The sequence below is a fragment of the Benincasa hispida genome, chromosome 11 (assembly GCF_027475165.1).
Source record: "Benincasa hispida cultivar pf3 chromosome 11, pf3_genome.v1.1, whole genome shotgun sequence".
Classification (NCBI taxonomy): domain Eukaryota; kingdom Viridiplantae; phylum Streptophyta; class Magnoliopsida; order Cucurbitales; family Cucurbitaceae; genus Benincasa; species Benincasa hispida.
This window is the reverse complement of record NC_143488.1, coordinates 51,462,825-51,475,982: the sequence shown is the minus strand read 5'-3', so window position 1 is coordinate 51,475,982 and position 13,158 is coordinate 51,462,825. Positions and strand designations below refer to the sequence as shown.

Below are 13,158 nucleotides of genomic sequence, written 5' to 3'. Positions count from 1 at the left end.
TTCCCGAACCTATCCCTGAAACAGAAACAAATGAACCTATCCTTCCTACAAAACAAGTGCCTTGGATGACCTACTATAGGAAGCATCTCCGAAAGGAAATGGTTCCCGAAATTGTTTCCCCTGTTGCTTCGCCGGAAGGTGTTCAAGAGTCAGAACCAGAACCGGAACCGACTCAGGTTCAAGGTACCCCTAGTCATAATGACAATGAGTATGTTGAAGGTGATATAAGGGACTCAAGCGAAGTCAGAGATGATGACAGTGAAGTCAGGGATGATGGCAGTAATGAAGTGCCCAATGGTGCTCAGGGGACTGAAAATGAACAACAGTTGGGTACAGATCAACAGGTTGACAAGACCAATGAGATTGAGGTTGATGCTACCTTGGATTGGCCGATAGCTCTGCGAAAAGGTACTAGGTCATGCACCAAACACTCTATGACAAGCTTCTTGTCTTATAGTAACCTGTCTACGAGATTTAAAGCTTTCACCACCAGCCTGGATAATGTGATAATTCCAAGCAATGTGCACAAGGCTCTGGAAATTCCTGAATGGCGAAGTGCAATTATGGAGGAAATGCGGGCCCTTGAGACTAACAAAACATGGAATCTAGTTAGTCTTCCGAGAGGTCACAAAACCATAGGGTGCAAGTGGGTGTTTACTGTCAAATACAAGTCAGATGGAACTCTCGACAGATATAAGGCCAGATTGGTTGCAAAAGGATTCACTCAGACGTATGGAGTGGATTACTCATAAACCTTCTCACCTGTGGCAAAACTTAACACTATTCGTGTCCTCCTTTCTGTGACTGTTAATCAAGATTGGCCTCTCCATCAGTTGGATGTGAAAAATGCGTTCCTAAATGGTGAACTGGAAGAAGAGGTTTATATGAACCCACCTCCAGGTTTTGAAGCACAGTTTGGCAATCAAGTGTGCAAATTAAAAATAATCCTTGTATGGACTGAAGCAGTCCCCTAGAGCTTGGTTCGATCAATTCACCATCATTGTTAAATCTCAGGGGTTTGTTCAAGGGCATTCAGATCACACCTTGTTCACTAAGAAGTCAGCACCAGGAAAAAGAGCAGTATTGATTGTCTATGTTGATGATATTATACTATCAGAAGATGATTCAGCAGAAATTGACAGGTTGAAACGACGAATGGCAGATGAGTTTGAGATAAAAGATCTCGGTACCTTGCGATATTTTCTAGGAATGGAGGTAGCAAGATCACTAGAAAGGGTCTCAGTGTCTTAGAGGAAATACACACTCGATTTGTTGAAAGAAACTGGAATGACAGGGTGTAAACCTGCAGATACACCTGTAGAAGCCAACCTCAATCTGATAGAGTCAGCAGATGATGTTCCTGTAAACAAAGAGAGATATCAATGGCTTGTGGGGAAACTGATATATCTATCACATACCAGACTTGATATATCATATGCAGTTAGCTTGGTCAGTCAGTTCATGCAGGCTCCGTGTGAAAGACACATGGAGGCAGTCACACAGATCCTGAGGTATCTGAAGTCTTCTCCTGGAAAGGGCTTGGTTTTCAGAAAGCATGATAAAAGGTGTATCGAGGCCTACACAGATTCTAACTAGGCCGGTTCTGTTACAAATAGGAAATCTACCTCAAGATACTGTATCTTTGTGTGGGGAAACTTAGTTACCTAGAGAAGTAAGAAGCAAGGCGTCGTGGCTAGAAGCAGTGCCGAAGCCAAATACAGGGCTATGAGCTTGGGTATATGCGAAGAGATTTGGTTGAAGAAGGTTCTGGTAGATCTACATCAAGAAAGTCATGATCCGATCAGACTTTACTGCTATAACAAGGCTGCCATTAATATTGCACACAATCCGGTTCAACATGACAGAACCAAACACGTTGAGATTGATCGACACTTCATCAAAGAAAAACTGGATAACGGTAGCATTTGCATTCCTTATGTTCCGTCCAGCTAACAAGTTGCGAATGTTCTCACCAAAGGGTTACCCAGACAGACTTTTGACACCTGTGTTAGCAAGTTGGGCCTCATTGACATCTACGCCCCAACTTGAGGGGGAGTGTTGAAATTATATTTTAGCCCTAAGGGCGTTTTTGTCTTTTATCAGTCTAGGGTGTCTTATTGTTTGGTTATTTATACCTGTTCCTATATTGTGTACTGTGTATCTGAATTAAAAAAATAAAAAACTCTTATCGTGGTTTTTTCTCCCTGGTCTAGGGTTTTCCACGTAACTCTGGTATTTTCTTTTCTTCCTTAACTTTTCAAGAAAATTCAAGGAGAGATTGCATCAATTTGGAGTTCTACAAAGGTTATACACTCTAACCCTATTTTCTATGAATATTCTTGCATGCTTGTTAACTAAAATCAATGTAATTAGAGTGCTTAAGATCCTTATCGCTTCTGCATGTTAATTGTTAACACCAACAATAGTGTTTAGGGATACCTAAAACATCGTATTGATCATCTGTTTGAGGATGGAAAGTTGTGCTATCTCAATTGTGTCCCTTATATTTTAAACATTTCATTCTAAAAATGACAAAAAATAATCTTGTTCCTGTGTAAAACAGCTGAATGAGGAAATCTATAGAGTCTAAGACACTGACAAATATGGCAACCATGTCCATGGCAGAGAATGGGTGACAAATGGCCACGAAATGGTTGTATTTACTCTATCTATCAACAATAACAAAGATAGCATTGTCACCTATTGACTTGAAAAGCCCTTCTACGATATCCATGCTAATATCTTCCCAAATCCGGTCCGGAACTTGAAGTGGCTGCAATAATCACGCTGGTGCCATGGCTTCAAATTTATTTCTTTGACAAATGGTACATTTTTCCACAAGTCTTCACATTGGCCTTCACACCTTTCCCCAACAATTCACTAGCTAACCTTTTACACATTCAGTTAACCTCTTATACCTTCGCAAGAAACTCAAATGTCCCTCAAGAACTAACTTCCTTTTTCACCCTTGCCGCATCTAGTACCACAGGAACTATTGAGGTGTTCAGCTACATTGATGGTGATCAATGCAAGAAGGTATTAGCTACCTTTCAAGCAATCCGAGCTAGTATTCGATTTCCAAATCATAGCTTAATAACTTTGTTAGCCACTTCTGATATTCAAGTTGAATCTCCTTTTGTTCAAGCAAAAAATGCAAGGAGTTGATCCGATCTCACAATAAATTTGTCCTAAGAGGTGTGTCACCAACGCTGCACCGAAAGAACTATTTCCATCTATTCTCACTCAAATCGAGTCATTCCTTGGCTAACAATGACGAACTAAAGAAAGCAATAAGTCGTTGTTGTTGCACTGCAACAACCCTACTCCAACCCCCGTCCCTGAGGCAACTATTTCAATTTTGAAAGGTAAAGAATAATTTGGTAACATGAGGACCAGTAAGGTCGTCATAGCTTGTTTGAGTTCTTCGAAGGCCTTCGTGGCTTCAACAATTGAGTTTAATGAGTTGCACCGATCTATAACCCAAAACAAATCTCTTGTAACAGTCGATTAGACCAACCCTATCGACTCCCTCAAATTACTTGATATAGGTCATCGGATCATTGCTCCAACCTTCTCCCCATCACTCCATTTATAGAAACCAACCAAGGTATTCACTAGAACCTTCACAAAAACACATTTCTGCTTATTGGGAAAAAAATAATAATAATAAAAGAAAAGCATTATCTCGCTTGCAGTAAAGCAAACACTGTCGTGAGGTATGCAAGATGCGTGGCCAAATGTAAACCAAAATATTATCAAAGAAAACAAGGATGATTTTACAAAGGAAAGGTCTGAATACCTAATCCATCAACAAGCGGAAGGTGGTTGGAGGCATTCGTTAATGCAAAGGGAATCGTTAAGAAATCATAACGGGCTTCATGCATGTGAAACACTGTTTAGGTATATCAGCCTCATACATCCATATCTAGTAGTACCCAAACTACAAATCTAACTTTGAGAAAATTTGAGAACCATGTAACTCATCCAATAGCTCTTTAATGACAAGAATCAAAAACTAACATAGCACGGTGACACAATTCAGAGCACGGTAGTCCACACAAAACCTTCATCCCTAATTTTCTTTTTTTTTTCTTAACCAACAGAATTGGGCTAGAGAAAAGGTTGTGGCTAGGTCGAATTAGTCTTGACGCCAACATTTTTGTTATCAATTTCTCAGTACTTGTTTTTTGCATGTGAACATATTTATAAGGACGAACTCTGACTAGAGCCTGTCCTTTTAGCTATCTGTGATCTATTTCTCTTGGGAGGGAGGCCATTAGACAAGTTGAAAACAAAGTTGTAGTCTTCTCATTTAATCTTTCTGGTGGCTCGCTTGCCTCGTTTTCACCTTGGTTGGCTTCCTCAAAGCCTTGCTACTCTACACTTAAGCCACGAAATTCTACTAGGAGCCTCTAATCTTGATCGGTCCAAGTTTGAGGCAACATTTTCAACAATACCTCAACTAAAGTCAGCAGTGGGTCTTTTTCAAAGTGCTTGTATCCTCTCCCGTATTAAATGTCATTGTGAGGGTTGTTTAGTCAACCCCCATAAAGCCCATCTTTCTTAACCACTGCATCCCTAATATCACATCTATTCCCCTAAGATCCATGCATAGGAAATCTTCCCTTACCGTTAGCTTGGGTAGCCTCACAACCATTGCCTTGCAAGCACTTTTTCACGAATCACAACATCATTGCTCAGGATTCTTCCGTAATTTGCATCTCATTGAACGATGAATTCAACTCTTCCACTAAATGCTAGAAGATGAAATTGTGAGTTACCCCCTCATTGATTAAAATAATTACTCCCCGCTTTTTTATTGTACCTCAAACTTTCATTGTCCCGAAGGTTGAAAACCCTATGACTGATTTCAACGTTAACTTAACTCAATTAACTACTTCCAGATTCTAAACTTCCACGCTCTCCTCTTCTTGCTTGTTTTGATTTTGATTTCCTCATCTTCCTCCTAAACTTTTAATATATGTGATTCTCTACTTCTGTAATGATGTGGCTTGTTGTACTTCTCATCCCACTATAAGCATACTCCCTTTTCTTTCTTGGCTTAGAACTTCACCTCACAAAATCCCTTCACAGGTCACTCCATTTGATTAAGGTTGCATTATCTAGAATGGTTACTATTTGAATGGAGTTGTTATCTGTTAGGATTCCTATACTTGCAACCAAAACCTAACAAGTTCCCAAGAAACAGAACAGTGCTCTAGACAATTTTATTTATGAACTTAAAGAGAAATTACAAGATGAAAAGAAAGAGTCAGCAAGAAACAGAAGAAATATTCCCTAAGTCCGAGCACATTCAAGTGGGCTGGAACTCCTCTCCTACAAGCTAAACCCTATTTAAGCCCATCATTCCCTTCTCTCTCCTCTAACTAATTGGTCCCCCACCTCTAACAACTTAACAGATTCTTCACCCTCTAGTCCCCCTCTCTTCTTTGTGTGCTTTCTTGCCCCCACGTTTGTATGTATTTATGATTGGGGGCCTCATGATATCCTGATTCTCCTAGATGGGTTGGTGGCCATGAAGCACAAATACTCCAAAGTGCATAGAGAATCGGTATCAGATACATGAGAAATACATGTCAGATGTGTAAAATGGAGTATCTTATTTCTTTCTTTTAAATTTCAAACATGTGTGTCCCCTTCCAAATATGTGAAGGGGACACCAAAACTAAAAATAATAATAATAATATTGAACACTTGGCCTGAATTTTAAGCCCATGGCCCACAGCTTACTTAATTTCATAAAAATGTTATAATTACCAGCAGCCCACAAGGAAAATAACTAGAAGAAATATCAGAACAATTACTCTTTTCAATTGTACCTCGAACTTTCATTGTCCCGAAGGGTGAAAACCCTATGACTGATTTCAACGTTAACTCAACTCAATTAACTACTTCTATCATCTAAACTTCCATGCTCTCCTCTTCTTGCTTGTTTTGATTGTGATTTCCTCATCCTCCTCCCAAACTTTTAATACATGTGATTCTCTACTTCTGCAATGATGTGGCTTGTTGTACTTCTCATCCCACTAGAAGCATAATCCCTTTTCTTTCTTGGCTTAGAACTCCACCTCACAAAATCCCTTCACAGGTCCCTCCATTTGATTAAGGTTGCATTATTTAGAATGGTTACTATTTGAATGGAGTTGTTATCGGTATCCTAATTCTCGATTCGGTTCCTGGATGGGTTGGTGGCCATGAAGCACAAATACTTCAAATTGCGTAGAGAATCGATATCAAATACGTCCAGATACATGGAAGATATGTGTCAAATGTGTAAAATGGAGTATCTTATTTGTTTCTTTTAAATTTCAAACATGTGTGTCCCCTTCCAAATACGTGGAGGGGATACCACAACTAAAAAATAAAAAATAATAATAATAATAATATTGAAAATTTGGCCTGAATTTTAAGCTCATAGACCACAGCTTACTTAATTTCATAAAAAATGTTATAATTACCAGCAGCCCAAAAGGAAAATAACTAAAAGAAAAATCAGAAAAATAAAACAAACCCTAAAATCAGATTTCCCTCCCATACGATTCAGTCTTCTCTTCGTCTTCTTCTTCCCATTTCTTTGACTGAGCAATGCTGCCGACCACGACTTAGGCTCGCCACTGACCATCCCCGTCGTGCCTCTACCTCGCCACCGCCGTCACGGTCAATTTCAAAGCTCTCTATTTTTCTTTCCACTCTCTTTTGAAACCTCCTTTAATTTCAAATTAAATTATGATTTTTTTTTAGAGAAGAAACATTTCATTGAATAAATGAAATAAAAGGGAGACCCCAAAGCACCTAAAGGTGATTGCAGAAGATATTTCCAATTGGAAACTAAATAAGAAAGCCTAAAGAGCTTATAAGTGTCCTATTTTTGCACCAATACAAAGCTGTAGAGAGAACCAAATCCATAAAATTCATAAAAGTAGAAGTAGAGTCTAAAAAGACGTTTATTGCATTCGCCCCATAAAGTCTAGAAGTAAGCACGCAAAATGGCCAACCAAAGCATCTTCTTAGCACCATGAAAAGGATGCCCCACCATGAGAGGAGAAAGAAAATCAAATATATTATTTGGACAGTCCACAAGCTCAAATATGTTAGGGAGATTTAAGATTTGAATGCTTCAAGTTTTTCTAGTTTCTATTCTACTTTGTAATATGGATTTAGAGGATTAAATTAACTAATTAAGTATCTTTATGTTATTTTTCTTGGTATTTTATGCTTCGGTGGATTACATTTAGTATCTTTCTTTATGTTAAATTTATATATAAAAATAAAAAATATAAAAAATATATATTAAAAATTGACATATCCTAGATGAATCTGTATCTTAGTATTTTAGAAATTAACGAATCGTCGTATCCTATTGTATCTGTATCCGTACTTCATAGGTTTGTGGCCTTGTTCGACTACAGGCAGGTGCCTTGGATGAATTAGCACCATCTTGATTGTCATATCTCGATCGTCTACTAATTGAGCCTAGTTCACAGGCACCTCTTTGGTGCATCTACTAAGGACAACACAACTTTGAAAGTAGAGAGAAATAATCACAGAATTGTTGGATGTTAAAATTTTGGCTTCCTTATAATGCTCTTGGACTAATCCATTTACCATGATGGTGCAAAATCCAATTGTTTTTGTACTTTCATAGTTTTCCAATTGATAGGAATTTTAATCATATAACTTTGTATATTCTCCTACCTAGTTATTGTGTTTTTTTCTCGATTCTTCTTATAAAAATTACTCATTTATATAAACAGAATCCCAAAGTTTCCGAGACACCATAAACAAGAAAACAAACCTTATTTGGTACTAACCCGGTCAATTTCATATCCTCAATCAGCTCATCAGCTTTTTTATAATCACCACTCATTGAATAAGCATTGAGTAGAGAGCCATAATGGAACATATTTGGTGAATGACCTTCAGTTCTCATCTGGTTGAAGAAGCTCTCTGCATCTTCCAATCTATCATGTGAAGCACAAATAGCTATCAGTGTCCCATACGATACACAATCCATGCGTAGTCCATTGTCTTGCAGCTCCTTAAGAAGCTCCAATGCTTTAGCATAACCATGTTTAACCCTGATGCAACCAGTGAGCATCTGTCAAAAGCAGACAAGACGTTAATTTTTACTTCTCAACAAGAACATATCAATTAAAAGTAGAACTAGCCCCTCTCCACTCCTAAACAAATCAAGATGCCCATAGTTATATCAAACTCCCCGTCCCGTCTCACCGAGAGGCTTGTTGTGGTCCTTCTTGACCTTACTTCCACTACCCGACTGTAATTATCACAAAATTCTTGGCGTAGAATATAACCTTTAAATAAAGGATAATACCAGACAATGGAAACCAGTTCAGTATAAAACCCCGGCAATGAAATCTTTACATACACATTTTAATTACTGAAACAATTAAATTCAGTTATTCTTTCTCCACATCATGGTAAGCTCTCAATATCGTTAATCAACAATGGCAACAACCAAGGGGAGGATCATAGATTGGGCCAAGACAGCGAAGACAACTACATCAGCATATCTAATCACACAAGCATCCCCTCACAAACTAATTACATTCTCCAAAACCCCTATGCTATCCTCACACACTTCCTTTAACATGCATTTAATAGGAGGCCAATCACAATACCGTCGCAACTTTTATGACATAGTAACAAGCCGTTGAACTAAATAAGTAAGTCATTGAAATATGATAGATGTGTACACAAATTGAGCAACACAAAAACTTTAACTACATGCTAGAAAAGAATGTAGATGCTATGAATTAAAATGTCACACCGTGCTGTATGTAACTGTATCTGGACATAAACCATCATTCTTCATTTGATGAAACAGCTTAACACTGGTGTCAAACTTGCCATTTCTCACCAGGCAATTGAGGATAGAATTACAAATAAAAATATTATTCTTTATTGATACTTCTTGAATATTATTGTATACTTCTAGTGCCTTCAAGGGATTAAGACCTCTCCCCATGAACTTTATATAACTGCTGTAAGAAGAAACATTGGTCTTTCCAGTCTGCTGCATCCACTCAAACAGCTGCAATAACAAATGTAGATAACAAATATAAAATGACAGGCATTTAGAAAGTTCTCAAACCCACGGGTTAAGGCAACCAATAAAAATGTAAGCAACTAACAGCTTGATCCTCATTCAACAATACATAGTTACAAGTAGATTAATGTTCCCAGAAGCACCTGAGATAGATCCTCCCACCTACTTAACATCCCAAAATGCCGCAGTATAACATTTAAATCTTGCGCTCTCAGTAGTCCACCATATCTGCACAAGAAAAGTTAATCCAGCTTAATGTTTCAGCCCCTAAAGGATTTTCTATTTTGAATGATAACAAGAAGGATAACTTCTGGCAGAATCCTATCTTTTGAACCAAAATAAGAAAAAAAAATTATCGACCACATTTTTTTCTCTCCTTCAAAGAAAATAAAATAATGAAACACTGAGAAAACTAAGCAATAGACAAGCCTTCGTTGTTAGTAATAAGAAGTAAAATGGAAAAAGTCATAAAAACAGTAAGACCCCAACAAGAGGTATTATTGAAGTAAGGCCACGCTATAAATATCCTTCCATTACTTTCTAGCCAGACACTCCAACAATTAGCAAAAATAAAAAATAAAAAAATAACCAGCCTACCTGACCATCCTTCTTCTGCCTTAAAAAAAATAAAGTAAAAGGACCAGGACCTTGTCCAACATAGTTCATCAGTCTACTCATTGAAGCATCCTTATTTTCTGCAGGAACTGGAAAGTCTGTCTTATCTTTCTGTTGATTATTGGTTACAGGGAGGAGATTGCAATGTGGTCTGATGGTCTTCTGAAACGTCCAACAGGGGATAGAACACAAGAAATATGGGACTTTTTAATTGGTTCATTGAGAATGTTGCTCTTATTGATATCCCCCTCCAAAACAACCTCTACACTTGGTTTGATTTTTGTGATTCTCCAACACTTACGCTGATTGATAGATTTTTAACAATTAAAAAGGTGGTACATAAATTTAATGGAGCCACTATTCAAAGGCTTGAAAGACCACTATTCGAAGGCTTGAAAGACCAACGTTTACACAGAAGGGTCCCAAGAGTTCATAACACCCTAGACTTTATAACTCTACTCCTCGCTATTTTACTCCTTATCCCAAACATCCCCTTAAAGATTTCAAAAATCATTCTTAAAGAGTGGAACTGTGACACCTCCGGCTGCAATATCACCCAAAAACACCAACTTATTGCAGAAATTACCTCTATAAACAGCAAGGAGTAATCAGGGGATATGTCGGTTTCCCATGAAATACAGAGGAACACTTTTGAAGGAACAACTTCTTTCTTTGGTTGCTAAGGAGAAGACAAAAATGTAAGACGAAATGGCTAAAGGAGGCCGACATTAACTCCAGTTTTTTCAGAATTATGGTAAAAAAATCACTGAATTCTCTCCAAAATGGCACAAGCAGCCTTACAGAAGCCAACGTTGTAAGAGAATTTATATCCTTTTTCTCTCATCTATACACAAAAAAACAGGGTAGCCACTCTCTCCTGAATATCTCAAATTGGGTCTCCATCTCCACACGACAAGCATCACTTCTAGAAACCGCCTTCACCAAGAAAAAGGTTAAATTTGTTGTTCCTGAGCTTGAATCCAATAAATCTTCAGGCCCCGCAGACTCACCATATACCAACAAGGTGATTTTCATTTTCGGTGACTCAACCATAGGAACTCCAAAGTTAAGCGTGTTTAGATTGGGACAGTTCTAGGTTGAGGAAACTCCTAAAAATGTTCTTAGCAAACACATGAGTGTGAACCAAGCATGTTGAAAGGACTCATGTTGGTATGTGGGGGATAATCTTCACACTTAAAAACAATAAAACAATTTGCAATAAGGATGACATTGTCAAGTCACAAGGATGTAGGAAATGTCATGGCTATACCGTGTAGAATCCAAAATTCGAATCGTAGCCTAAACCCTGGGCCTAGGGCGTTTCATCTTCCATCCATTGTCAACACAACTCCATCTAAGATCTTACCAAAAAAAAAAAAAAAACACAACTCCATCTAAGATTTAGCACTAGAATTTTCTTGCTCCCATCCAACTACTTAGAGTTCTTTACCAAAATCGATTAGATTAACTAACATTGGCCTAGAAGAAAACGCCTTCCTAACAAACTAAGTGCAAGTTTTGGCGTTATTTTGAAATTATTAAAATTAAATTTAAACAGGTCAAAATCACTCCAAAATCCTCCTTTGATCACTTAAAATTAATTTAATATTTGATTTTAAATTATTAAAAAATTAATTTAACATTTGATTTTAAATTATTAAAAGCATATTTGGGACATGGTTTTAATCACTTCAAAATCATTCCCAACCATGTCCTAAGAAGTGCAAGTGATTTCCCACAGTTCAAATTCCAAATACTCATTGTAAAAAGGTAAAAGAAGAACCTGGCAAGAGCCGGAGCCAACTCGGAGCAATCTTTAACTTGAGCAATAGCGGACTGTCTCTCTAGGTATGACTTCGAGTGGCGCTTCTGGCCGCCATTGAAGAGTTTATCCTTTGGAGAGTCGGGGAGGAATTGAGGGTCTTTAGGGAGAATTGCGATAGAGTTGGGGTGATGGTTCTTGAGCCTGGGGACAGCATGCGATGCAGAAGCCATTACAGAAGAAGGTGTGGGCAACCGAGTCCGAAGGACATGGCGATGATATCCATTACCAATAACAGAGAGTTCCATTTCGAGACAGTGCGAAGGAGTTCAGTTCGCCTGCAACCGTCACCGTGCCCGTGGATAACACTAGATATTTGAACGAACCACCGTCCGTCGCCCTTCAAAATATGCCAAGTGAAATAAGAGGTTTTCTAGAAAAATTAAAATCATAGATATTTGAAAAATTAAAATCATAGATTAAAATATATATAAAAATGAGTAAATAAAGCTAATATAATTTTTAAATGGGTTAACATGTTTATTATTTGGAAAATTGTCTAAAATAGCTTGCTTTACTTTTCACATTTCAAAAATATCACACTTTCTAAATACTCGTTATAATGGTTTTTCTCGGACCTTCTCGGACGAAATCAGGCCCGAGATTGGATTTCAAATATTATGAATTCAAATTATCCAATCGTTTGAAAGGACAAAAACACCTCTACTTTAAAAAATTCTTCATATACACGGAAACCATTCTAACTCTTCACCTCATCCGAGCTATCCCTACTCTCGCTTTGAAATTTTCTTCTCCAAGGTTATTTGCATCTCGAAACTTCTTTATTGTAGAGGTATTTCACTATTTTCTTCATTTCATCTATGGTTTCATCTTAAATTAGAGTTTAGTTAGGGTTTAGAGTCTATTGAAATATATGAGAAATCTGGTTTGGATATTATCTTTCTTTCAATATTTGGTCCTTTTTCTTGTGTATGTTGTCTGTTATTGATGATTTTTTAGATACTTCATCCTATTTCTTTTGAAATTTGTTTAAATCTTGGCTGAGATTCGATGAAGTGGGCTCAAGATCGTTTGAATGTGTCCCGAGATTGGGTGGAAAACCATTGAGTTTTGGACATTTTGTATAAGATCTCAGGATAAATGTGGCCCGAGATCGTCCCTGAGATCTTATATAGAATGGAACCAAAACCCTAATCTTGTGGCAAGCCGGTATAAATGGCCCGAGTTCTTCATAATTAGCACACAATCTCGAGCGTGTTTTACGCCGAGATTTAAGGCATATTGTAAATTTATGTGTATGTTTTGTTGTTGTTTTGTCTATTAGATTGTTGGGATCAGTGTCTGGTTTATGGTATGTGTGCATATGGCATTGGTACCTAAGATCCTTACTTCTGACTATTTTTCGGCAAATTTAACTTTTCTCATCTGGCGAAAACAATCTCGAATATTAAGAACAAGTTAACACCTAGGTAGTTGTACATGTTTAGGTAGACTGTTTTTTGTCATTTTTTGGATGTTAAGTTAGTTTTTAATGGGCCTCTATGTCATTATATTCTTTGAAAGAAGGTACAAGAAGATAGAGAAGACGACATTAGCTTTAAGTTACTGGAAAAGAAGGTTTCTTTCGAGCAAGAGGAGTTTGATATAGTGACGAGCTTGAGATATATGC

The 13,158-nt window shown here is 37.6% G+C and overlaps 1 protein-coding gene across 2 annotated transcripts in view; it reads right to left on the bottom strand.

Moving 5' to 3' along the window:
- The window catches only part of EMB3103 (Pentatricopeptide repeat (PPR) superfamily protein), a 36,162-nt gene extending 24,234 nt beyond the window's left edge, over positions 1-11,928 (bottom strand). The window contains exons 1-4 of one of the 2 annotated variants that reach the window (XM_039047845.2): positions 11,490-11,928; positions 9,235-9,319; positions 8,813-9,076; positions 7,817-8,119 (exon numbers count right to left, since the gene is read on the bottom strand). In XM_039047845.2, coding sequence (XP_038903773.1) covers positions 7,817-8,119; positions 8,813-9,076; positions 9,235-9,319; positions 11,490-11,776 — 939 coding nt within the window. In that variant the 5' untranslated portion in view covers positions 11,777-11,928. The remainder of the gene's footprint in view (positions 1-7,816; positions 8,120-8,812; positions 9,077-9,234; positions 9,320-11,489) is intronic. The other variant, XM_039047846.2, reaches the window with a different exon arrangement.
- Between the last annotated feature and the right edge of the window lie 1,230 nt (positions 11,929-13,158).